Source organism: Pipra filicauda, unplaced genomic scaffold (assembly GCF_003945595.2).
Source record: "Pipra filicauda isolate LSUMZ 115617 unplaced genomic scaffold, ASM394559v2 scaffold1_size10287979_pilon, whole genome shotgun sequence".
Lineage (NCBI taxonomy): Eukaryota > Metazoa > Chordata > Aves > Passeriformes > Pipridae > Pipra > Pipra filicauda.
In genome coordinates, this window is record NW_024104310.1 from 9,511,791 (window position 1) to 9,538,042 (window position 26,252).

General features: G+C 41.9%; 1 protein-coding gene across 4 annotated transcripts in view; it reads left to right on the forward strand.

The window, feature by feature from the left end:
- Window positions 1–25,715, forward strand: part of DPP6 (dipeptidyl peptidase like 6) — a 547,732-nt gene extending 522,017 nt beyond the window's left edge. For 3 of the 4 annotated variants that reach the window (XM_027727817.2, XM_027727819.2, XM_027727816.2), the window contains exons 17-26: window positions 9,656–9,703; window positions 12,922–13,020; window positions 15,300–15,369; window positions 17,332–17,526; window positions 18,514–18,568; window positions 19,465–19,570; window positions 20,376–20,434; window positions 21,848–21,920; window positions 22,020–22,093; window positions 23,467–25,715. In XM_027727817.2, the coding sequence (XP_027583618.1) occupies window positions 9,656–9,703; window positions 12,922–13,020; window positions 15,300–15,369; window positions 17,332–17,526; window positions 18,514–18,568; window positions 19,465–19,570; window positions 20,376–20,434; window positions 21,848–21,920; window positions 22,020–22,093; window positions 23,467–23,613 (926 nt within the window). In that variant the 3' untranslated portion in view covers window positions 23,614–25,715. The remainder of the gene's footprint in view (window positions 1–9,655; window positions 9,704–12,921; window positions 13,021–15,299; window positions 15,370–17,331; window positions 17,527–18,513; window positions 18,569–19,464; window positions 19,571–20,375; window positions 20,435–21,847; window positions 21,921–22,019; window positions 22,094–23,466) is intronic. The other variant, XM_027727815.2, reaches the window with a different exon arrangement.
- The last annotated feature ends 537 nt before the right edge of the window (window positions 25,716–26,252 follow it).

A 26,252-nucleotide genomic window follows, 5' to 3' on the forward strand; every position in this document is an offset into this window, starting at 1 on the left:
TATTTCTTGATGTGAAGCTCATGGGGGTTCAGGTTTTCTTAACTATCTGAGCTGCCCTTGTCCTGGTTCTGGGGTCTACAGCAAGGGGCAGAAAGCCAGTGTTTGACAACGTGTGCTGTGGGTGTCTGAACATGGTGTTACCTGTCTGGCTAGAGCAGGACAGGCAATCCCCAAGAGGTGCTGTCCTTGTGCAATCACACAGTCCAGACATCCCAGCCAAAATACCTGTCTAACAAAATCCAGGATGCAGAAGAAGCACGGAGGTAATGTCAAAGTGCAGCTAAATGTCCTGCAATGTGATAAGGGCCTCCAGGAGCCAGGCATGACCCAGCCATGTGCCTGCAGGTCCCCACCCGGCTGGATGCTAAATGAGCACAGCAGCAGTGCTGGTGCCCCGAGGGCACTCCCCGTGGTTGCTCACATATTAGGTCGCTGGGTGACTGTTATCTGTTGTGACCAGAGTGGTTTCCCATACAAGGATGATTACCACAAAACGCTTGGGGTTTTGTATACCCAGTAGCGGGAGGCTGTAATTAGTGCTTCCAGGCAAAATGTGACCTTTTGGAACTTTTCCTGAGGCTCATGGAGCCTAAATTAGTTTCTGCTGTTTGAAAGCATGCACAGACTTAATCTCTGGGCCCTATTTATATTATAATTACTATATAATTCACATTTGCATTCACTTGACTCCCTTTCTTACTTAACAGCCGAGGTTGTCTCTTGCTTCTCGAGCCCTTTGTGAGGAGTTCATGGGTCACAAATCCCATGGGGGGTGCTCATTCTCACTCCCTATGGCTTCAAAATAGCAGGCTGGTATGAAAAACAAACAGAAGGTACCACAACAACTTTTTCTCCAGGAAAAGAGAGGATGGTACTGTTGGTTTGGAAGTTGGACAAGAACCTCTTTTTTATCTCCGGTTAGCAACATAGTTATTAATATAGTTTGAGATTAATTAAAATGGTGGCTTTTGTGGATGTTCCAGTACATTTTCTCTTCCATTGAGTAGACTATTCATTTATGTTATAAAATACTTCGTTGTATTCTTATACATCTTTCAGGTGGTGTAAACTGCCTGTAAATACTCAGTGACATAGAATAAGTGAAAAAAAATAATAAGCATGAATATTTAATAATAAAATTAAATAGAAAATGCTTGTAATTTTCAGAGCATGAAAAAAGATTGTGGAATGAAACTCCTGTCCCCTTTGAAATTGCCTAATTCTGCAAAGCACTACGTGTTTTTACATGTTTTGATCCCGTTTTCATTTTGATTCTTGCTTGTAAATATGAGCTGGTTGGCATTGCCCAGAGGAAGGTGATCTATCATCTGCTTCCAGCCAGGGCTCTTGTCACTTGGTCATTCTGCACATATAAAATTTTATCTGAGCTCCACTCGTAGGAGATAAATGACCATGACAACAGGCTTCCTCCAACACTTCAAATAATGAAGCTTCACAAATCAGGCAGTGGCCTCCTGCATGTCTGGACCAGGGTGCATGTGCGTTATTTCCAGCCACACGAGCGACCTTGGTTGAACTCATTATCCTGCAGTGGGTAGTACAGATGTTACCATCCCGCAAGATTTAAAGCTTCCTCTGAGGAAAACTGCTTCTTTCACCTTGTTTGCCAGCTGGACCAGCTGTAGGGTTTTATTGCTGGCTTTTGTTTTCTCTTTGCGTGATGCTTGTTAAGTCTTTTATTAATGCAGTCAGTACGTCAAGGATATATTAAAACCTGAGAGCTCATGGGAGGAAAACAGCTTAATAACCAGACAATGGGAAGCAGTGTTATTTATGGGTTTTTTTTTTTTAAAGTTAATATCCAGCACCAGTTATTACTTAATTATCCAGGAAATCATTATTTTTTTTGCAAGAGAATTTTACTTATAGGAAAGAATAAATTAAGATTATTTAAATCAATTTACGTCTGGTTTTTAATGGAATAAACACAAAATATGCAATGGGATTTTATTCTGTCTGTTAATGAGATGTAAATGGCACTGAGAAGAGAATGTTTTCTTTCATGCTGCAATTACAAGGAAATATCCTTTTCCCTTGAATTTCACAGAATTGTGGAATGGTTTGGGTTGGAAGGGACCTTAAAGAACATCTCATCCCAACCTCCCCCGCCATGAGCAAGGACACCTTCCACTGGATCAGGTTTCTCAAAGCCCCATCCAGCCTGGCCTTGAACACTTCCAGGGATGGGACATCCACAACTTCTCTGGGAAACCTCTTCCGGAGTCTCTTACCATTGTGTTGTGATACTTTTCAAACAAGAAATCACAAAATCATAGGAGAATTCAGGTTGAAAGGAACCTTAGGAGGTCTCCAGTGCAACCAAGCTCTGTCAGAGAGGATCAGATCAGGTTGCTCAGGGCTGTGTCCAGTCTTACCTTCAAAGCCTCCAAAAATGTAGAATGCACAACCTCCCAGGGCATCCTGAGCTATCCAGTGACTTTCCAAGGTAGTCAGAGAATATAGGAAATGCCAAACACGTTCGTCTGTATATGGTATTTCTCTTAGGATTAGCATATAGTAATCCAATAAGAAATTTAAACTTTAAAAATAGGGACAAATGTTAACTTTTGCTTTCATCCCTTTCCAGAGTTTGCAGAAAGCCTGGATTAAAAGTGAATTGAAAGAGGTTAAATTGAGGGATTCAATTAGAAATAGCAGAAAATAGAATAGAAACCAGAAAAAGAGAGGGACTTGAGTATGGAGATTTTTCTGTTCAGATTCCATAGACTGAACCAGCATATTAGAACAATATACCCTAGGCTTTTTGGAAGTCAATGTCCCCCCGTGTGAACTGGAGTTGTTCCCTCCTGCCTCTGGTACTTGCAATTCTAGGTACACAGTCGTGGTGCTCTGTCAGGTTCCAGAAATCTGCGAGCAAATTCTCCTTTTTACAGCTGATCTTATCACTGCAATGGATGAATGTACCTGCAACATTCCTTAAAGGTTGTAGGTTTTCAGTGTTCCTCTTTGGTTCCATCCACGTGCATTATTGCATTATGGCTTTTGGAAACCTCAGCAAAAGCCTCACGAAAGGGAGGAAATGCTCACCCAATGTGACACCTCATTGGATGATATTAATTAAGAGGGAGAGGAGGGAGTTTAGTGAAAGGATTGTGGGCAAAGGTTAAGTACTGGCAAAATGAAAGCAGGAAGTAGATTATGATGAGGAGAAATATAGAGCTAATTGGAGATCAGCAGCAGGCTTCATTAGGAGCTGGTCTTGGGAATGACCTTACTTTGATTGTCCCTGGCAGCCTGAGAACCCAAAGCTGGATGAAGCTAATGGAATTTGTTAAGACCACAAAGCTGATAAGCATCATCAGAAGGCAGAGATAAATACTAGAGAAGCTGGCTGTCTTGCAGGGCTGGAGTGGGAGAAATTAATAGTATGAAGAGCAAAATTAAGCACATGGTGACTCAGGGCAAGAATTTTTCTTGAATGTTTGAAGCTCAAGAGTTACAAGTGCCTCAGAAGAGCAGATGGGTGCCTGGGCACACAGTGCTGATCACTGGATGTCTGCAAACTGGCTGCCTGCTGTGGTCATGGAAAAGGTGAATGCTCTTTTAGGACGGATCAGGCAAAGAATTTTCCACAGAACTGGGCGATTAGCAGTTTCACTGTAAGGACCAGTATAAGGACCACTTAAGACATCCTCAGCAGCAGGGGTAGAGTCCTGGTCATTTCTGTTCAGGAAGGAGGAACTGAATGTAAAACTCTCTTTAATGAAAGAATAAGATGAAAAGAAACTTTGTCTTGCAAAAGGGAGTTAAAATAATCTAGTTTATCTGACTGGGTGAGAGCTTTGGGGATACATGACTACTCTGATTATAATGGAAATACTTATGCTTAGTAGAAAACAGATTGTTGGAACAAACCCAAAAAGGCATAAATTGGAGTGACAGCCCGTACAGCTTCAAGTTGGAAGTCACTTCCTACCAGAAGAGCGAGACACCAGTAGGAATTCTATCAGCAAATCCAATTATATTTAGAGGGTATTTGCCAATATTTTTGTGATACACAATTTCCTGAAGAAGCAAGGGAGGGTCTGCTCATACCCAAAGGCCCCATGGCCTTCAGTGACCACAGAACAGACAGTGGGATGAGCTGGTTAATGTCAGCCCAGCTTCCTGCACTGTTCATAGGTACCTCTCAAAATCCCATGGAATGAACTGAGGACTTGACCATGATTATTTATTCGAGCAACCTTTTGAAGAACTCATTGGACCTGCTTCATCTAGTGGAATTACAACCAAATCTCATGTTCATTTGCCCTCTAGTCACTGCTAACTGATGCTGCTTCAGAGCAACTACATTTATTTCTGCTCTACATAAAGTAAGCATGAAATTTATTACCAGTATCAGACAGGGCAGAGACAAGCAGTACCATTACAGTGGTTTGTTTGATACTGCATGTTGCCTGAGAACAAGCCAGGATTGATTATTTTACAAGACAAGTTACATTTGAGGAAGTAAAGATTAGATTAAAAAATTAAATGCCTTGGGGAGGGAGAACAGCAGCACAAATCTGTTTGATGTTTATGTCAACAGGGTTGCCAAAGCAAACAGCACGAACATCTGTCCATAGCGTCGACCGTAAAATACTGTAAATGGGAAAAATATTTTAATTGTAAGCAGTGGTTCACAGAACTCCCCATGTCTTTATTTATTAGGCTGATAATATCACCCCAACATATGAACTTTATGCAGCACATATAAATAATTCATGGATTAGCAAATAAAGAGATCTGGAATCTGTACACAGAGATGGCTGTTGCCAATTATCTCACTTGTGCAGAGCCAGACCCTTTCAGCTCCCATCGCTTGCAGCTGCTCTTTTAAATCATTCATCAGTGCTTAAGAGATATGCTGGTGGCGCTGGCAGAGAGCATTTGAATTTTCATTGTTTACACACTGTGAATTTAGCTTCTGCTCTGAAATTAACTGCAACATTGAAGCCTTTGAGAATACAGATGAGAAGAATAAGACAATTCCTCTTTTTATCCTTTTTAAACACTTCTGTAACTTTGATTACCTTTTCTGCAACTTTACTTCATATTCTTTTTATAATCACTACTTTAATTCTAAAGTTATAGTAACTGATACAATTCCCTGTGCTCTTCAGATCATGAAAACATCAGGAATACTATGGAATACAAAAAGTGTTGCAAAACAAATGTCTGGTAAATATTTTCTTCGAAGTCGTATAATGATTTTCCATTTTTATTCTGGAAATCTATACCTTACCAGCTAAATATCTAGAGTTACTTCTTTCTGATAGCTTTTAAGCAGAACCCTCTTGGAAATAATAACGAAAGCTGCTTAAAAATTGATGGCAAACCATGGCCAACGTTTTTTCTTGTCAAATTACTGAGCCACTGAATTTCTGTGCTCTTTAGATCACAATGGGTAGTACTTCCTCAGTGATAAATTTGCCTCTTGTCATTGTAGTGATATGGCTCAATTTACTTCTTGCATGGATAATGACAGTAATGGTTTTAAAGTCAAAGACCTTATGATAAAACCAGACTTTGAGCTGTAATAATTGAAAATCTCATTCCTGTAACTAGAGTTTTATGCAGCATTATTAACCATGCATCTATTCAGGATGTATAGAATGTGTCTACACACAGAAGTTCTGTCAGTGGTTTTGGTCCTTTCCCTTAAGTTCTAACTAAAGCAGCAGCATTAAAACTTCTATCAGGTTACTGGATTTGGCTGGTGCAATGCTGGAGAGAGGAAAGGGAAGTGGAGCCTGCAAGCCAGGTGAAGCAATTCCAGCCGATGGCATTCCACTGCATCCCATCCCTCTCCTGACAGAGGGATGCAGAGAGGGATAACCAGGGTACAAAGCCTGTATGGTGACACCCAGCACCCTAAAAATTTGGGAGGAGGTGGCAGGGAGCAGCAGTGCCAGGTCCCACACCTTGGGGAGCATCATAACCCTGCTTGTACTCACCCCTCTGCAGCCGCGGCTGCGATAAGAAATCCCACAGCATCACCTTCACCACGTCACACAGAAGGTGGCCTGCCCCTGATTTTGGGAACAGTCACCCAGGTTATGGGGTATGTGCTAGATCTCTTTCACCTTTGCAAATAAGGGCAAAGCAGCTCAGTGTCTGCTTTGCTTTCTGAGAGTGGAGCACTTTGTGTTTTATCCTTCAAGGAGCACAAGCAAGTGCTTGACTCCAGCCTGCTCCTGATGCTCTCGTGCTCTCCGGAGCAAGAAGCAGAGCACTCAGAGTTTCCAGGAGGGGTGGGTAGGCACAGGCACTCATCAGTGCTGATCACAGAACAGAAGCAGCAGAATGTGCCAGGGCTCAGGAGTCCCCATCAAAGCCCATTTGGATGGGCTCTGGAGGAAGGAGACATGGAGCAGAGGATGTCCTCGCTCTGCTTCTGTCAGCTCCCAGAAGTTCATTGAACAAATTAGGTTTCCCTCTCAGATCCACACATGACAGTGGATGGCATTTACCAGATGGCATGTGTAATGAGACTGTCACACCGTTGTAGGTTTAGAAATAAAGCAGGGCAGGCAGTTAATGAATATACACTGCTAATTTCAAGAATTTCTTTCTGTCCCTGTCAGGCATTAGACGCTCAACTTGTGAGTGTTGAAAGACTTTTGATGTGTCCGTATTAAAAGACACAGTCTAGCATGTAACCAGGTTGTTTTGCTTTAAAAATTGGCATTGAAATAAGCAATTTATGTCATTTCTAAAAAAGTGATTTTTTTTCTCCTTGATTCAGCCTGCTCTCAAGTGAAATACATTCTGGAGTGTCATCACTGAGAATGTGTAACAGTAAGAGTAATCCTTCGCACAAACCTGATGATTCTACTGTGTAGATTTCTACCTTTACCATTTTTCCTCATTTGTTGAAAAACAAAACTTAGGCAACTCAAAAGTCTGCTTTTTCAAGGATGTTGATTCACTTTTTAAAATATTTTTTAATTTGATGTTACCTCAAACTGAATATCTTTATGTGGGACCTCACTTTATAACATTGATTTGGGGGGTGGCAGTAGTAGTAGTAGTAGTAGTAATAATAATAATAGTAATAGTAATACTGAGTAGTGAGAGACTAAGGAAACACAATAAATAATACATGGGATTTTCTAAACTACATGCTGGCATTTTTCTTTATTAGTTTCTCGTAACTTTTTCAACGTCAACATAAAAATAAAAATAAATTAGAAAATAAAAGGATTATGTGCATTGTATTTCTCTCTTTATCCCTTTCTTTTTGTTATGTGTTTTGTGTTAATTAAAGGACTGCTCTAACTCCAGTTGAAGTCATTTGGGAGGGTGCCTTTTATTTTCAGTGATGATTTTATCATGCCCATGTTTATTAGGTTTGTTGCTTTTCCAGCAGTCTTGCTTCTGGGACTGCAGGGGGAAAGCAGGGCAGATTTATAAATAAATATGGTCAGCATATCATTGTATATCAGTAGGAGAAAGCTAAATTCAGCTAAATCCTGGTGAGTTAACCTGTTTTCCTCTGTGCATTATATTCACCTTGCTGCATTCTAAAAAAGAATGATGCAAACAAAGGAATTGGATTGTTAGGGGAGAAAATTCTCAATTATATGGAAATAAAAGTCAGTCTGCCATATCAGTCATCTTAATTATAAATAAAATCCTTTCCCGCCTTTTCTCTGTATAGGCAAGGTCTAGGTGAAACACCGTTGATTGTATGCAATGGGGTGTGGGTTCTTGGCAGCATGGGCACACAAATATAGTGCTTTAAAGTCTTTCTTGCTCTCAAGAACTTATTTCACCTACCAAAGTGGTACGGATGGCTCACAGTAACCTGCTTTTGTTGCCATTTGTGTGCACGCTGTCAGTCACAGCATTTCAGGGGCTTTTTGTCAGCCAGCCCTACAGAAATTGCTGGTGCACAATTGGCTATCCCACAGCATACAACCCATTGCTTGTAGGTTGAAGGACTCACCTTCATGATGTCTTAAGAAGACATTTTAAAGGGGCTGGAATCTCAGTGAATAACAGTCTCTTTAAGCTGTGTCACTTTTGAAGCTTAAGAAACATTTGGGTTCTTGATATTCAATGTTCAGTTTTGGGCCCCCTCACTACAAGAAAGACATTGAAGTGCTGGGCAGTGTCCAGAGAAGGGCAGTGGAGCTGGAGAAGGGTTTGGAGCGCAAATCTGATGAGGATTGGCTGAGGGAATTGTGATTATTCATTCTGGAGAAAGGAGATTCAGGGGGACCTTATCACTGTCTGCAGCTACCTGAAAGGAGGCTGTAGCCAGGTGGGGACCAGTTTCGCCTCCCAGGCAACGAGCAATAGGGCTAGAGGAACTGGCCTAAGGTTTCACAGGGGAGGTTTAGATTGGATATTAGGAAAATATCTTCTCCAAAAGGGTTGTCAAGCATTGAACAGGCTGCCCAGGGAAGTGATGCAGTGACCATCCCTGGAGCATTTAAAAGACATGCGGCACTTGGGAACATGGTTTAGTGGTGGGCTTGGCAATACTGAGTTAAGGGTTGGACTCAATCATCTTAGAGGTGTTTTCCAACCCAAATGATTCTCTGGGTCTATGGTTCTATGATCTTCACACACACATGGTGTGAGAGCCTGCTGGCCCTGCTTTTGGGATCTTTGGTGGGCAGACAGATTTCCCCGGCTGCTCACCCTTGCTGCTGTTGTATCACATCACACTGTGGAGAAAGGGAAGGAAAGTGAGATAACCACTGTCTCTGAGGTGAAGGTGAGCACTGTTTCATCACTACAGTGCTTCTTCCACCTTCCCAAGCAGTACTGTCAAGCTCATGGAAAAGTCTACTAACAGGCATGGTAGCAACATGGGAGTGGCTGTCCTGGGTCAGCCCATCTTGGCCCAGTGTCCTGTCTCCGAGAGCATCACCTTATGCCAACTGGAAAACAGAGGGAAAGAAGCTGACAACTATAATATGAACCTCATCTCATCTACCATCCCATTTTTCTATCAATCAGCCACTTGGTGGCTTTCTGAACAAGCAGATGAATCCAGATCACTGTGCTAAGGACTAAAGCACCCTACAGCATCCTGTGGTAGAGACTATGGCATCCTGAGTGTTGCAGCATCCTATGGCAGTGAATTGTGTGGCACACTCATGTGCACTGCATAGCAATGATAATCCTCTTTGTATAACACTGACTGATTTCAATACCCAAATGCTGCATTTTAAGACAGAATATGAGGCTTTTTTAGTGTGAGAGCCAAACTGGTGTTTAATTCATTAAGAAAAAAATAATTTGCAAAACAGCAACAGTTACACATAGCATACAAAATGTAAATGCTTTGTGCTGTGATGTTTGGGTGTCATTAGAATAATTTTAAAGGCAAGCGATTTAATTGTGTTTGTGCTAATTATAATGTTTAAAAATTAGGGAAAGATGCATTTAGTGGTCTGTTGGGAAAGGGCTTTGAAACCTCACATGTCTTTGAGTCTACAGTACTGTCATTTAGTCATAGACTCTTTCTAATACAAGGGTGATTTGCTTTTTAGATTACTCTTGCATGAAAAGCGAGTCTCAAGAGTCTTCAGCTCCATGGAATTCAAAACCAGGCTCACGTGTGTCTGTGTGTGCTTTGACAGAAATTTAACCAAGTTCTTTTCTTCTTCTTTTCAAGGTCCCCGTGTCCCGATGGTGACTGTTCACAACACAACAGATGCACAGAGTAAGAATGGGCTTGAGCTTTGCAATTCCTCAGAGAAAAGTAGCCAGGCAGGACAGTGAGGTTTGGCTGCTCTTTGGTAAACTTAAACTGCTGGGGAGCCCAGGCTGTGCCTAAATGCAAGTTTTCTGCAAGGCAGAGGGACTTGAAGACCTGTTGTGTTGCCATCACAACAGCTTTCTGTTTGGGCTACAAACACAGTAGTTTGGGCATGATATTGGTTATCAGCTTTCTCAAAAAAAAAAATGCACTGTTCAAATCTCTCTCTGTCTTTTTGTTAGTCTTCCACAGAATTTGTTTTATGTCCCATACATAAGAAATAAGATAATAAGAAATATTTAGCTTTATCTCCATTTTTAATAAAATCACTCTGATATGAATTATCAGAGATAATACAGAGGCGTGAGCCCCACAGGGGCTGCCTCTGCCTGGTTTCCTGATCTATCCGTGGATATTGTAGCACTTATTGTTTGGTAAGGCGCTTTTTAATGCTATTGATTTGCATCTACATCAGTGTGAGGGTGGAATTATTTCAAAAATAGGTTTCTTCCTTCAAAATATGTGGTACTGTCTGTAGCCATTACCAGACTGGCAATGTAGAGTCCAGAAAGCCGTGGAGTCTCTGGGGTTCCTCCTTCACACCTGTAGCAATGCAAAATATCCAGGAAGATCCATTTTTCACCCCAAGTCAGGATGGCAGGGACCCTCAAGACAGGCAGCCTTTCTCTGTCCCCTCTATACAGGTATCTTAAACCAAGTGCCCCTTTCTCTCTTTCATGGGTCTCAGGAGAGTTCATGGCAGGGTGTGGGACTGAGTCTCATGTGAAACCAAGATTTATCTGCTCCCACCCTTTTAATGGGAGACTTTATCTTTCATTTTAACACAGAGTTTAGCCCAGTGTTAACCTACAGTTAAGGATTTCAGGCATGACTGTGACCCAAATAATAAGCAACACCTTTATTCTGTCTGCTTTGTACATGGTCGATACCAGTTTGTCAAGTATCAGTTTCACTGAACTGGATTTACAGCGACTCGCTGCCCTTGTCTCTGCAAAGGAACAGAGCAAAGCAGGGAATTTTACTCTCAAACTAAAGGTTTCCTGTGAAATGCTGGGCTGTTTCATGTCCCCCTGAAGTAAATCACAGGAAAGACTCTCTGCACAGGGGTGTATCACCCACACAGCATAACCCTAGAGCAGCCCAGGTGATGCCCAAAAGGCTTTTCTGCCAGGAGGGTTTCTTAGCTCTGACCTGCAGCTCCACAGTCTCTTCCTTTTTCCTCCCCCTTAAACACAACACCTTAATTTTACCATAGGCAGACTGGCTATACCAGCATGTACAGGACAGTGCTCTCATTAGCTGTGTTATAGCCTCCTTATAGTTTTATAAAATACAGATGCTATAAAACAAATGAAGAAACAGCAAATGAAAGGCTTGAAAAAGTAACATAAAACACGCCAGGACTAGTTTTACTTTGACAGAAATATATGGGTAGCATTTATTACACAGAGAACTCAACTTACATCCCCTACTGAAATTCATGATTTCCTGCATATGATTACCGTTTCCCCTGGTTCCTTCCCCCCCACCCTCCTCATTCTTTTGCTTTCGAATAAAGGGCAACTGACAATTGCATGTTACTGAATTTACTTATTTAATATGAGCCCATTACTCTATAAAGGGACTTTGCCTCTATATTCTGCAATAATCTGATAATAGTGAGTTGCACTGAATATTATAGCGTGCTTACATTTAATTAAGCAATGACCATTTGTACTCCACAGACTCAAGCTCCCTGTGGTCCTAAAGCAAAAAGGGGAGTCCTTTAGGAGATATGCCAATCTTTTTTATATCCTCCACAGTCTTCCCGGCTTTCTGTGAATGCAATTATATGAACAAATAAAACGGCTTGACTAAATTCCCCTACGTGGCAGGCCCCTTTCTGCTGATAAAGCTACTTGTGTATGCCATAATTAAATGAGAATCTTAATATTTAACCAAATGTAATAGGCTGTTGCTTTGGCACTTTTGTGGGGGCTGTGGTTTCAGTAGAGAAGAGCTGGGCTTTTCAGAAACAGGGTGAATAATCCTTGAACCAATATATTATTGTTGAAAGATCTCTGAAATTTATTAACGGGGAAGGGCAAGTTTTTGTGCCATGCCTGCCTGTTCAGCAGAGATGGGCAATGAGAGTGTGATAATCAGGTACCAGAAGCATTACTTGAGGAGCTGGGGTTACAGATCTATTTATTAATGTGTCTCTAAAGGGAAGTTACAGTCAAGGAAATACATAATGTAGTGCAAAATCTCAAACCTTCCTTGGCTTCACATGGCAGAGATAATGCCCTGGATCCCCCTGGTCACACCCAGACTGATGCCATGGGGATGAGCACTACAACAGGCTCCCCAGACCAGGATTCCTTGCCATCACAGTGGGATCATCCCAGCCCTTCAATCCCTCCTCCGTGGGGCTCAGGAGCTTCTCCATCACCAGGAGACATTTCCCACCACCTAGGACATAAAACTTGAAGTGTTGGGCCCTTTCCTTACCATCTGGGAAGAACTTGCTCTTTCTGATGCTGGAGGTGGCCACTTTTTCTAGAAGAGGCTCAGCGGGTAGATCACGTGGCCAGGATGTGGGAATAAAGGTTAAATCCTGGGAAGGAGGAAGGAATCCTCTATTTCAGACCCAGAGACTCCTTGGGTAAGACACACAAAATGAACAATTCTTGAAACCTTCCAAAAACCAAGGCTGTTTCAAACCCTGGTGTTGCAGGTTTGTATGAGCTTTGTCCACTCTCTTCTCCCCATGGCTTTCCTTCCCATGGATTTTATGTTGCGTAACAGCACAACCTTGTCCTGAAGTCCTCCATAGTGTCCTCCCTTTCCCCATTTATTATGTGTAACTTGGGCACAGACTTGAGAACCTCTTCATTTGACATCTAGGTTTTCATGTCAGGTGGATGTCTGACCCTTAGTAGCATACTAACACAGGTCACATTCCCATCTCCTGCAAATCAGATGAATGCCACTATTTCAGGAATACAATTTGCCAATGCAGAACTTCAAAGACTTAACTGAATTAGACATCTGTGAGGACTAGAAGGAAATTCTTTCACAAGGAAACTTGTATTATATATATTAAGGTGGCTATAAAATGTCAAAATGCATTTTCACAAACAATGCCAAAAGTTTTTATGCTCTTGACCTTCTTCTTTCAGAAATTTTTGAGCTGGAGGTAAATGAAAATGTGCAGCAGGCTGTAAATGACAGGCAAATGCCTAAGGTAGAATACACGGAAATCAAGATAGATGATTACAGTAAGTAGCACCTTTCTTCTCACTTATTTTTCTCTTTCACTGCTGTAGCTGTGAAATGATACAGTCATCTTGGGTAGACTGGCAGGAGGAAAAATGACTTTGACTCTCAATAAACTCACACAGTTTGCAAAGCACTCTCTTAGGATGTGCTACATCAGGAGGTTATTACAGAGGCAGAATTTAATGAGAATTCAGCTGAAGAAAGGCAAAATGATAGGGTTGGGCTTTTTTTTTCCTTTTGAAACTCCTTTGTAGAGAAAAAGCCACTCTGGGAAATTACACAATGGGGTACCCCTATTGTTGGGGGCACATTTGCCATAGCTGTGTGGTGTGTTATCTGAAATCAGTTTGGAGTGGGACACTGTGTGTGCTTGCTGGCTACAGCTGTGGCTACCTTTCAGTGCACAGTCTGAACTGCAGTGAATGAAGATGACTCTCCAATCTCAGCCCATTGCAGTCATTCAAGATTCTTTAAGAAAGCCATATGATTTGATAGGGTTGAGAAAAAAACCAGCTATATAAGAAAAGACAAAAGATATTTCACCTGGAATAAAGAAAGTAAAAATTTGGAGCTGTTTCTATCTGCAGCTGGTGTGTTATTTCTACTACTTGTATAATCATCCCCAGTGCATCTATATGCCAAAGAGAGAGAAAAAAGCCTGGTGGCAAACAGCCAAAATGTAAGCATCTTCTGCCTGTCTCTGTAGTTGTACCTGAAACAACCTAAAAATCATCTCCTCTGGCTGTAAGCTTATAACTTACCTATATGGGAAAAATCCACATACTCAGAGCTGTGCAATGGCTCCCCAAAATCCCAGTTTCTGTGTATGGTGGCAACTCCAAATAAGCCCCAGAGACCCTGGGTTCAAGGTGTGGCCCATCTGGTTTCCCGTGCCAGGAAGGAGCATAACTCTCAGGCAGTGAAATGGAAGCAATGAGGTGTGCTGGGGACAGGCTATTGATTTCAACCATTACCAGATGTTATAAAATGTGAAGCAAAGCCTGAGAGATGGTTGCCATTTGAAAAATAATGGCCCTAAAATGTTCTGCTTGCCACACAGGCGTTAGGAACATAAAACAGTGCATAGAATAACAGGGACAGACATTCACTCCCAGGTTTTATGGGCAGGAGAAGGTGGGGGGAAAGCCTGTCATAGAGATCTTGCCTGTCCCCCCATGAGCCAGCTTGTGTGACACTGGCAGTTTATTAGGGATAACTCAGCTGGATGCCAAATTTCTTAACTACAAGTATCATTGCAATTCCGCTCATTTAACAAAGAATACACGTGTGTGTGTAATAAATACAAAATGGCCACAGCCATGTGGCTGTTGTGCCGTGCCCTCCCTGTGTTTTCAAAGCTTTGGGCTGAACAGCCTTGAGAACACTGCACGTAGCACTTCGTAATATTTAAAGTCAAGCGTTGGCCTTTTTGGCTGTCCCTGGGCCATTGATCCAATTTGCAGCTATTAGCATTCAGATGGAATAACTAATTAGGCAGAGTGTCAGGCGACGACTGCAAAGCAAACCACTTAAACCGTGCTGCTAATCTGTGTATTAATCTACGGAAACTGCTCCTAATACTGATTTAATTGCTGGGCCTTTGCTAATCTAGATTGTAGTTAACATTTTAAAAATAAACGGGCTGAGCGTTTGTGTGGTGTCAGTTTTGCCTATTGATTCAAAACCATAGAAATGCCATTCAGTTAAAAGAAGCTTTGGTGATCACATCCCACCCTTACATTGGTTCTGCACCAGTATAATAATGTGGGCTTCAGCACCTTTGCCTCCTGTTTGGCAGCAAAATTCAGCCCTTAGGAAGCTAGGATTACAATACTTGTTTCTCCCTCTGTCTTCACACCATTATAGCAAAATAATTATATTTCTCTCCCCCAGCCACCATACTTAATTGGGTTTTAAATTACCATTTTCATCGCCAATTTTCCCCCTTCTCTGCTGCCCTGGAATATTGATTTCTGTCTGCGTCACACATTCAGCTGCCAAAAAAGGAAAATTATAGCTATTGACAGATGTTAATTGAATGCTGTAAAAGTGATGCATGACTGAACACTCCCAATTTACATTTCTTGTCACCTCAGCTATCACAATATGGGTCCTTTCTTTGGCGACATCTGTGTTTCTAAGGTGTTATTTGCCACTGCCTCGTAAAATACCATTTCGTTCCTACTCATATTTGGCCAAAACACGAGAAACATCTATTAGAGTTATGTCAACATTCCCACATGGAAGACATGTTGTTATTTGTTCTTTTTTTGCTTAGAATTGCCAATGCAGATCCTAAAGCCTGCAATCTTTTCGGATACCGCGCACTACCCCTTGCTTCTGGTTGTGTAAGTTCTCTCTTGTCGTTTCTTTTTGTTCACATTATTAGGGCATTCTGGAGACCTTGGCCATGATCAGAAACTTCTAAGATATGTTTTGTACAGGGAATGTCAGAGTCCATCATGTTGGTCCCTTTCCCTTCTCGCTTCACATCTAGAAGAGGCTGGATGTACGTCCCTTCTCTCCTATATTTGAGCCAAGGTTTTAAGCTACCAGGAGGGCACCCTAGTGAAATCCTGCAGAGTAAACTGTAGGATTTTATGAAACTGTTCCATGTACACTTGCAATTCAATAATTTGAGGGGCAGAAAAAGGAGGAGGAGGAATAAAAGATGGATTTTGACTTTCTGTCCCAGTCCTTAGGGCACTCAACCTGCATAACAGGTAGTTTTAGAGTGAAATTCAGTCAGCCTTACTAGAACTTAAGTTTTAGATGCCCTCATGCAGAAACCCTTCCCTTGTAAGGTGTTCCCTGAAGTGACAGTACCGAGTTGGAAACCTTTGAAGATCTGCACGATGTTAGCATTTATATTAGGTAGGTAGGTTTTCCTCCTGGCGGGCAAAGCAGATGGATATTTCTTATGCAACATTTAGTAATAATAATACACATTACAGAGGTTTTTTTCTGGCAATTTGGAAAGAAACTGGGGGAGGGAATTCACTGACCTTGGAAGAACCTGTTTGGCCCTGGCTGCATCCCACTGCATCGCTTGCCTGCCAGGGAACACCCCACGAGAGAGAGAAGCCTCGTGCAGTAATGATGAATGCCTGGCAAACGCCTGAACACCGTCCTGCACACCCCTCCATGAAGGACAAAAACACTGCAATAAGCGTGTCGTTACATCACAGAATTACTGCAGAGAAAATGTACTTCATTATGGAAGTGCTTGAGGAAGATTGGTACTCATCAAGCTAACGGCACTTGATTAGGCTGCCTCTGGAGCTGGATGGGTCTGGGTCTCGCTTGAATAAATGTAAATGACTTGGAGTCACATGAGCATTAAAATCCTGCAGTGAGTTGCCTGATGTCTCTAAGAACCCCAAAAACGACAAAAAGTGGATAAAAATGACAGTGGCTCTACAGTAATCCCAGTCCTAAATTATTGCTTAAAGTCAGCATCACCATCTCTTGTTTTTTCCAAGTTGTCTGGCTGAAGTGGGGTCTTTGTTTCTGGAGACAGTTCCCTTGTCTGACAGGATCAGACCCTAACCAGAAGGGTGACGAGGGAGTTGTTCCCAGCCTTTCCTACCAGTTTTAGGCCAAACTGGGCATGATTAAGCCAGTTTTTATCACTTTAAAAGCATCCTTTCCCTCTGTACTTGTGTGAAGCATTGATGACAGAAGTGACTGACAGCTCCATCTACTGCTGCTCTCCAGAACCCCATGGCAGAGGGAAGGGCAGGGCTGGGTGAATGGGGCAGTAATGAAACCCCAGTGCTTACCAGTAAAGGAAAAGATGCCTGATGTCTTCAAGCTTCATCCAACATATTTTGGTAGTGCCTATGGACTCCAAAGTCAAGCTCCTCACAGAAACCCCTCCAACAGAAAAAAACCTAGTAGCTTTGGGGAATGTAGAAAATAGATGTAGATTAGACGAGGTATAAAAAAGGGAAAACTCAACTGATACCTGTGTCACTGCCCTGGTTGCTCATGGGAGGAATCCTGTCCAGTTAGGGATGTGCTTGCTAGGGTGGTTCAAAGGTCAGCTTAGCACAGCCATAGCTGGTGTGCACAGAGAGGGGCAGAAACCAACCTTCAGCTTCCACCCAGCCTCAAAACCCATCCCACACAATCAGTCTTGTGCACACCATCCTTGCGGAGAGTGGTCTCCCCTTCTAGAAACCTGTCCAACCTTACCCAGCACGACGAAGCTGTGGGTCCCCATCCCACAGCAAGATCACAGTCCCAAGGAGGGCGTTTGGCCCCTGCTTGGTGCCTCTGCCTTTGCTTGATGCCTGTTTCTGTGTCAGAGACGGGACACCCGGGAGCCAGATCGTAACGGAGAGGTTTGAGGTGACGTGGGAAAGCGTCATGGTCAGCTCTCACAACGCCATCGTGCTGAAGTTCGACGGCCGCGGGAGTGGCTTCCAGGGCACTAAGCTACTGCATGAGGTCAAGAGGAGGCTGGGCTTTTTGGAAGAGAAGGATCAGTTGGATGCTGTCCGGTCAGTGACATCCTTATTGAAGAAATTCTTTCACTAATGATAATTAACCCAGTGCCATCACTAGTCGTGGTTGCTTTAATGGTGTGTGGGGTAGAGCAAGGAGATGGGAGGGAAGGACACTGTGCATACAGCTGTGACCAAGTGATGGCATGTGAGAGGGAGCTCATGCCAGCCAGTGCAGAGGGGGAAAAACAAGCCTTAAACAGAGCTAAATTAGAGCACATTTATCTATATCACATGTTCAAAGCCTGCTTATTTTTAGCTCTGTGCAGTCATACAGCTACAAACAAGTAAGCTTGAATATCTGTTCCTACATTAATCTTTTGCTTGCCTGGCAGTTAGAAAAACCCATCTTTAAATCCTTAAACTTTTTAAAGAGAAAAACCAGTGCAAAATCCTGAATATCAAATTCTGTCATATTGTTAGATTTATTCTGCACGTAATCACATTAAAACCACTATCAGAGTATTGCAATAGCTTTGCAATAGCTTATTATGACTTCCGAAGGTACTACAGATTATTTGTTGCCGTTGCTTGGTCAAATCCAACACATGAGGTTACAAGATTAAATCAAACAGACTTATGTGAAAGCAGCTTGTATGACACGATTTAGATTGTCTACGTCAAGGGTTAAGAGCTTTAAACTGAAAAAAGGCAGGTTTAGATTTGATATTGGGAAGAAATTCTTTACTGTGAGAGTGTGAGACCCTGGAATAGATTTCCCAGAGAAGCTGTGGATGTCCCATCCCTGGAAGTGTTCAAGGCCAGGTTGGGCAGGGTTTTGAGTATCCTGGTCTAGTGGCAGATGTCCCTGCCCTTGGCAGGGGTGTTGAAATGAGATTATCTTTAAGGTCCCTTCCAACCCAAACCATTCTATGAATTTTTCTGTGGCCACCCTAATTTAAAGCTGATTAAAATCACACTGTGTTTGCTATATCTGAGGAAAAAATATTTTTAGCCCATTGTTTCTCCTCTCTCATGTTTTAGGACAATGCTGAAGGAGCATTTCATTGATAAAACGCGAGTCGGTGTGTTTGGGAAGGTAACGTTTTCGTTGTTCTTCTGTGCTCTTCAAGTTGGCTGATGTGGCTAAGCAGCTGAGCTAAATCCTGACTTATTGAATATGTCAGTGGTGACTTTTTTATTAATATTTATTTTTGAGATAGACTGCATCTTGCTGAGGGATGTTAAAGGTGGAAGCTTTCATTTTATCAATATGTTCATCAATTGCTTTTTTTAAATTAACTTCCAAGTGCAAAAAGTGACTACTGCTCAGAAAAAACCTTGTCAGATAATTAATAATTTTTTCCCATTGCAAACTTTCATTTCATCTTCATCTTGTCTCTTAAGGCCTGTGGGAATGTGGGTTTATCATGTTCACAAGTGTACAACAACACTATGGAGGCTGATTTGCACCACAGTGTGTGTCTGGCCGGAAAACAGTAGTTATAAAGTACACATAGTTTGAGATGAGAAGGGGACTGGGAGCAAAAATTGTTTATTGTGGGGGATACAGGCTTGGAGTGGGAGAAGAGAGCTGCACATGCAGCAGCATCTCTGCAGGGAATTGTTAACAGGCTGACAGCAGACACTGAAACTGTGATGTTCATTTTAAATAGCGAAAGACTGGGGTAGTGTTTTGGAAAGGTAACATACCTGGTTAGAGCTAAAACCATAAAATGGGATGAGAATGGCCAGCTCCTGGGCACACAGCCATCCTGCCTTCAGGAAAGTGCAACAAGTGTAGAGCTCATCTTCAGCCACGTGTGCCAAAGATAGGGAGATAGCCCTTGTTTTGTTTTCTTTCACTGCGAGGTGTTAAAGGCTCTGTAATGGTCAAATGTTTGCTGCAAGGTCTAAGCTGCCCTTTTTCTGTACCCAAAAGCAGCAGTGCCTCACAGTAGGACCACTGACAGCCCTGTCCCCTTTCTGTTCCAGGATTACGGCGGCTACCTGAGCACTTACATGCTTCCAGCTGGTGAAGAGAACCAGGTGTTTGCCTGTGGAGCTGCTCTTTCCCCAGTGACAAACTTCAAACTATATGGTAAAATATGACCACAAATGATATTTCTTCCCTATCCTTTCCCAATTATCACCTTTATTCTCCAAGATCCTTCCTGGTTTATATCCTGTGTCTTCTTAGGAGTAGCCATAAACACTTTTCCCCCCAGTCAAGCAAATTTGTTGACACCAGTGGCACCAGCCATGGTGGTCAGAGTATTGTTACTCCTTTTAAATAAAGGAGAACTGCCTTAAAACCTCTCCAGCCTCTGCCACCAACCACAACCACTGCCTTGAATGTGCTTCTTTCTTGCCTGAACCATCCATCCATGCAACCTGTGGTCCAGTCTGCCACACCCATTCTGTCTCTGACAACAGTACTCCACTGCACATGGTGGTCCTTTCTCTCAGGGACACCAGTTGTTCCCTTTGCACTTAGTGCCAGTGAAAATCAGGGGACTGCCATGGAAGTCAGTGGTGTTCAGCCACCCTTCTGGAGCTGCACAGTTATCCCTGAGTGCAATGGGGACTTGCTGTTGATGGAGAAGGCCTTGAGAAAGGAGAAAGGGACAGAAAATGATAGTGTTCTCTTCTACCTCGATTGCATTAAGGAAGGAAAAAAAGGCTCTTCTGTGACTGATTTAGAAACCAGAAGTACATGGTGATGACAGACTGTAGTATCACAGATATCCTTAAGTGTATTTTCAAAAACTTTTAGAAATGCATCCTCTATAATTAAGGCGATGTTAGAAAATAAGACCTTTTTTAGCATTTGCAATATTTGACTCAGAAGCACCAGTGTACTCACTTATGACTGAAAGTGATGTTTGCATTTTTTTCTTTTCAAGCTTCAGCCTTTTCTGAAAGATACTTGGGCTTGCACGGGATTGATAACAGAGCATATGAGGTAACTGCATGGACACTGCATTTTCCTGATAAAGTGTGAACCGGGTTTTAGCTCTTCCTCCATGTGTTCTCTTTTGGGGAGGGAGCAAGGATATGCAAGACACTCACTAGTAAAGCTCTGAAGGTTTCTTTCAGCCTGCTTGCTGCTTTTCTTGTCTTAATAGTAATAATGGATAAAGGTTTTATTGATTAGCCCTCATGTCTGCCTCTCTAAATTGGATAAATACAGTTATACCAGTTTTAGAGATTGAAAGAGTGGCTCAGCTGTGCCCAAGAGGACACAGTGTCACAACCTCCTTGAAAGTTCCTGCAACTGGTCTTGCCACTTTGATTCTCTCTGAGATATATTTTTTGACTCGAACTCAAGTGAAGCTCAGCTTCTCTTGACTTTCTCAAAGTATGTGATATTTCAGGCAGAATTCTGTGTCAGAATTGAGCACGACATGGGAAAGGAGACATGGCACAAAACATTGTTTAGTATGTGTGATGGGATCAGTTATATACTGTGCTGCAATTACTCAGAGGAAAAACCTAATAAAGAATAGTCACGCAAACAGAATATATTATAGAGAAAACTTTGTTCAGCTTCTAAGCCTTGTCTTCAGCCATAAGACAGAAGGCAGGAAAGGTTTGGCACTGTGTTCTCTCAGAGAAGGCAGGTATCACCCTGTGTACTCACAGGGTAATCTTTATCCTGGTTACCTAAACTCTGAGTTCATTGACTCTCAGATTTTACACTCATAATTTCTAGATCAGTACAAACTCTTATTTTCCTCTTAGAAATTTGAAGTGGTACAAATACAGTGGTACTTCTGGTTGTCTCCTGAGCTCTCTGCAGAGCATGGCAGGGTCCTTAACTGAGTGGAGAAGTTCTTAATTTCTCCTACCCTGTACCATTTGCAGTCACTCGGATTTGCGTTTATTTTCCCCTGTGCATCTGTAAGACAGCTGGGGGCAAAGCCATTCTCAGCAGTGGACACTTGAATTTCGTATCAGATCCTCTCCAGAGTTGTTAAAGCTCGTTGAGGTTGGCTTTCAAACCTCACCAAAGTCACTCCAGCTTCCTGAAGAGTTCTTAGGATTTGGCACCTGGGCATGCTTTTCATCAGTGGTTTCACCTGAAATCCACTTTGATGTTTTCCATGTGTTCTGCAGTTCAAGTTTTAGTGAATATTATCAGAACAGTCAAGGGTCTCTGAGTCCTTCCTGCTGCTGACACTGAGCCTGGAAGCAGAGGGTGGGGTCTATTTCACCTCTAGATTGATACAACCAGCCAGGAGAATATGCTGTGCTAGTGTCTGCTTATTATCATTGAGAAAAAGTGTTAAATAGAATTAAGTGCTTCTATTGCCTCCATGTAAATTGCTAATTTCTGGCAAGTTTTTAAATCTTATTGCAACCTTTACCTTCGCAGATCAACAAATTATCACACAGAGTCTCATTACTGAAGGAACAGACATTTTTGATCATTCATGCTACCGCTGATGGTAAGTTAGCCCATCCTTTGAGCTCGTTATATGTTTGTGATAGCTTTGATTTTTCTTAATTAAATTTGCCTCTTTAATGATTGCAATCTGTTTTTACAGAAAAAATCCATTTTCAGCATACTACAGATCTTATCACACACCTAATTACGGCAAAGGCTAATTACAGCTTGCAGGTACAGTATATGTTTCTTTTTTTCATATTTGAATAGTTTTGAAAAGCCACTTGAAAATTCAGCCTGGCAATAGAAGTAGCACCAACATATAACATGTCCCTGTGCTTATCCTTTCCTGTTCTTATGTGATACCACTATTTTGGTTTGGTCTGCTGTAGAACAATTATTAAATTACAGTAAATTAGGTTGTGAGATACAAGTCTCTAAGGAATTTATGCCTGTTCAGTTTCTTTTGGAACAATAGAACGAATTCAGGATGAGTTACAGGGGAAACAGGGATCTAAATTAAATCAACTAGAAAAGTTAAGAAGAGAAATGTCACTTAAATGTGACACTGCTGTGAATACATCCTGTGGTCTAGAAAACCCCACCTTCCACCAAATTATATCCCTGTTTTGCTGAATGGCCCATGTCCAAGCTATCAAAGCTTCCAGAATGAACCCCACACCAGCCATGGGGGTGGTCCCAACCTCTCTGTGACATCCCAAGCCACAGCCAGGAGAGTGCAACTCGCCCAGACTCAGTCCACACCAGGACCTCGCCCCAGCCCATGGGTACAGGTGGTTGTGCTGCAATGCCCAAGTCCTAATAATGCTTGATTTACTGAATACCAGCTCCCTCTGACTGCATTCCTGCAGAGCTTCATGTGGTGGGTGTGCTCACTCCATCACGCTCCAGGCAGGTGGGATGGAGTGTCTAAGCAAAGAGCTGGGAATGGATTTGGTCAGCACTACAAGCAGTGCCCATTTTCCAATGCAGAAGAATTAGTACAGTGGGGCTTGAAGGCACCAATGAGCTTGACACATGTCAAAAGTTAGTTGAGGTCTGAATTGGAGGCCTGAGGGACCTGTGTCTTGGACTAAGGTACCCAGGGCAGCAGAGAGACACCTCAGTCCTGCCTGCAAGCATCCAGCCCTAACGGACTTCTTTTTCCCCCTTCAATAGTTTAAACTATTTAATTTCTAGCTTCCTGATTTTTTCTATTTAATTACTCCTCCAGCAAACTTTATTTAATTTTTTAACTCAATTACTTCTGTTTTAAGCACTCATTTTAGTCAGTCAAACCTAATGCCATATCTCTCATGGATATGAGAGGAGGCTTTTTTCTGTTTTCACGAGGAGCAAGCACTGTTGTTTGTAAGTGTGGTCTGGTTCTTCTTAGCCTGAACTTGTTCAGAATGGAATTAAATGGAAAATCCTCCCCCCCAGAAAGTTCCTCGTGAAGGAACGTGCAAGTCTGCTCTTGCATCCATGGGAAGGCCCACAGTTCTGGGGAGATGCAGTGGGTTTGCAGGTCAGGTTGAGCTGCAGGTGTGGGTGGTCAGTGCTCAAACTTCAAGCTCCTTAAGGGGTGTGTTTGCCTGTTTTTGCAGATTTACCCTGATGAAAGCCATTACTTCAGCAATGCAGCAATGGAGCAGCATTTATACAACTCCATTGTCAACTTCTTTGTGGCGTGTTTCCAAGTTCAGGACAAACTCCCACTAACTCCACTGAAAGAGGAGGAGGATGAAGATTAACCCTGTTTGTCCGTGCCAAGCACAAGGCAGATCTCTCTGACAATATGCAACTGGATCATTTTCCTGAAGAAAGAGATGTTACGTTGTTAGCATGTATTTAAAAAAAAAAAAACTGAAAGCAGCTCATCTGCTTTACTTGACAGCAACTCCTTCCTAAATGGAAGAACATTAAGCATGGTGAACTCAGCAGAAACTGCTGTCTGAAATGAATCCATCACAACCAACATCTTCTTTTTCTTTGGTTGTTGGTTTTTTTCCTCTTTTTTTTTCTTCCTTTTTTTTTTTGTTTGCCACCAAATGACTTCTCGAGTGAAAGTGGTGAGACACTGAACTTGAAGGAACACCCCAAGAAACCGCTTTGAGGACTGGAAGATTTAATGTCTCTTTGCATTCAAGCAGTCAAGCAGTAGCAGTGAAATCCATCATCCATATTAAGGTTACTATAGTTAGCATCACACTATGTCAGAAAAAAACAATCTAACCTAATACATGAAATAGATTATAGCACAATTATTTTAAAGGATACTGATTCATACACACTTGCCTGCTCTTCTCCATCTTCAGGAGGTTTGTCATTGCTACAGGACATACAAATTCAATTGCACGAAGTATCACTATAGTTACACCGATCTTTACCTTCCTGTAATTATTTCATTAATTCTGTGTTGCTCTTACTTCTGTTTTTATTGGGTCTCATGCTTACCTTATTAGCTTCTCAGCTTGTTCTGGATGGGGAAAAAACATACACTGAATTAACCAACTCACTTTAGACCTCAGGGGTCTAATGAGGCAATGGGAGTTGAGGTACCCAGATGTTAAAAAATCCATTAGAATAAAGCAAAGAAAAACTCACTCTCGTGTTCCCAGAATAGCTTTTGCCAGCAAGATTGAGTATTTTCTTTGGCAGCCTTGAAAAATATGCACATAAATAAGCTAAATCAGCTTAACATTGAGATATTTTTTATGGTAATGTAGAAAAATATGCGACAGTCATGATTATTCTGTATCTTCTTTTAGTATTGGAACAACTGGTTGGCAACCTGTTGGGGAACAGCTAATTGAGGCTGTGGTAGCAGGAATTTGTACCAGATACTGCACGGATCATCTTATAAACCCATTTAAACAGAACCAATGTGCAGAGATTTATTGCACATGCTGTCTGTGGCTTAGTTTTGTTCCAGGTCAATGATTAGCGTATTTCCGAATGCATTTAATTATCTCTTCTGTTCACATTAGTTTTGACAAGCATAAAAGAAAAAAAAAGAGGATTTTTGCTTTAGAAGATATAGCTTTTCGTTCTAGCAGTACAAAGCAACTTTTAAAACTTCTTGTGAAAACATTCAACTCTCAGAAAGAAATCCAACCTTCGTCCACGTCCCACGTCATAAGAATTTTGACTAGTGTCGCTCCTTGTAAAATATTCTGACCAAATGTACAGCCAGTATTAATACTGTATATTTCATTTTGTTGTATATAAAGGAATGTAAGTCAGCTCTTCGTCAGATCCCCAATCCAATATTAGTCTTGTGTTCGGCATGCATGCGGTAACACTTCTTTGCTGATCAGGACTCTATAGAAGTACTAGCTTGGAAATATAACAATTAATGTAGTTTTCTTTCCTTGTTTTAACAGCTTGAATGTCAATGCCGGTTTCTACTTTTTACATAGTACTGTGGGTAAACTCACATCCTGACAGCAATGATGATGTTTCCATTGTGTTCTTTAGTGTGTCTTTTTTCTTATCTTTATTTTAAGCTTTGAATGTTGGTTGTACTTTGACCATCATGAAAAAAATGTATTGATAAACCACAGAAATGACCTAGTTTGGTTCAGATTATCTTCTTTACTTTACAGTGCATCGACATTGTGTGAACAAGAACTACAGTATAAAATCTGCTTTATCTGGCAAAAATGCCAAATAGACAATAAGAATGCTGCGTGTCCAGATTTTGCTACTCTGAACAGGCTCAAAAGCCTGAAATGAACTTGAACTGAGAAATGTAAAAATCTGCTCTGTCCACAATCTTTTGTAGAAAGAACTTTAGGATGTGGCATGGTAGTGTTTGTTCATTCATGGAATAAAACATTATTTTACCACCCTGGTTGCTACTGCTGTTATTTTGTGTTAAGTTCTTAAATAAGCATCAGGTGGCTGAAAGTGCTATTCCTGCTTGAACTGAGCCCATACTTCAGGGTGAAGATCAGAAACATGAAAAGAAATCTTTATAAATAAATACATGTTTCTGTATAGATGTTGTCCACAAAGATGCTCAGAGGACTGGAGCACCTCTCCTATGAAGACAGGCAGAGGGAGTTGGGGTTGTTCCACCTGGAGAAGAGAAGGCTCTGAGGAGACTGTTGAGCACCTTCCAGTGCCTAAAGGGGGCTTATAAAAAAGAGAGAAAGTGGCTTTTTACATGGACAGAGAGTGATAGGACACTACCACAACATGTTTAAACTGAAAGAGGAGAGATTTAGATTAGATGTTAGGAAGAAATTCTTCAGTGTGAGGGGACTGAGGCACTGGAACGTGTCCAGAGAACCTGTGCATGACCCATCCCTGGAAGTGTTCAAGGCCAGGCTGGATGGGGCTCTGAGCAACCTGGTCTAGCAGAAGGGGTCCCTGCCCATAGCAGGGG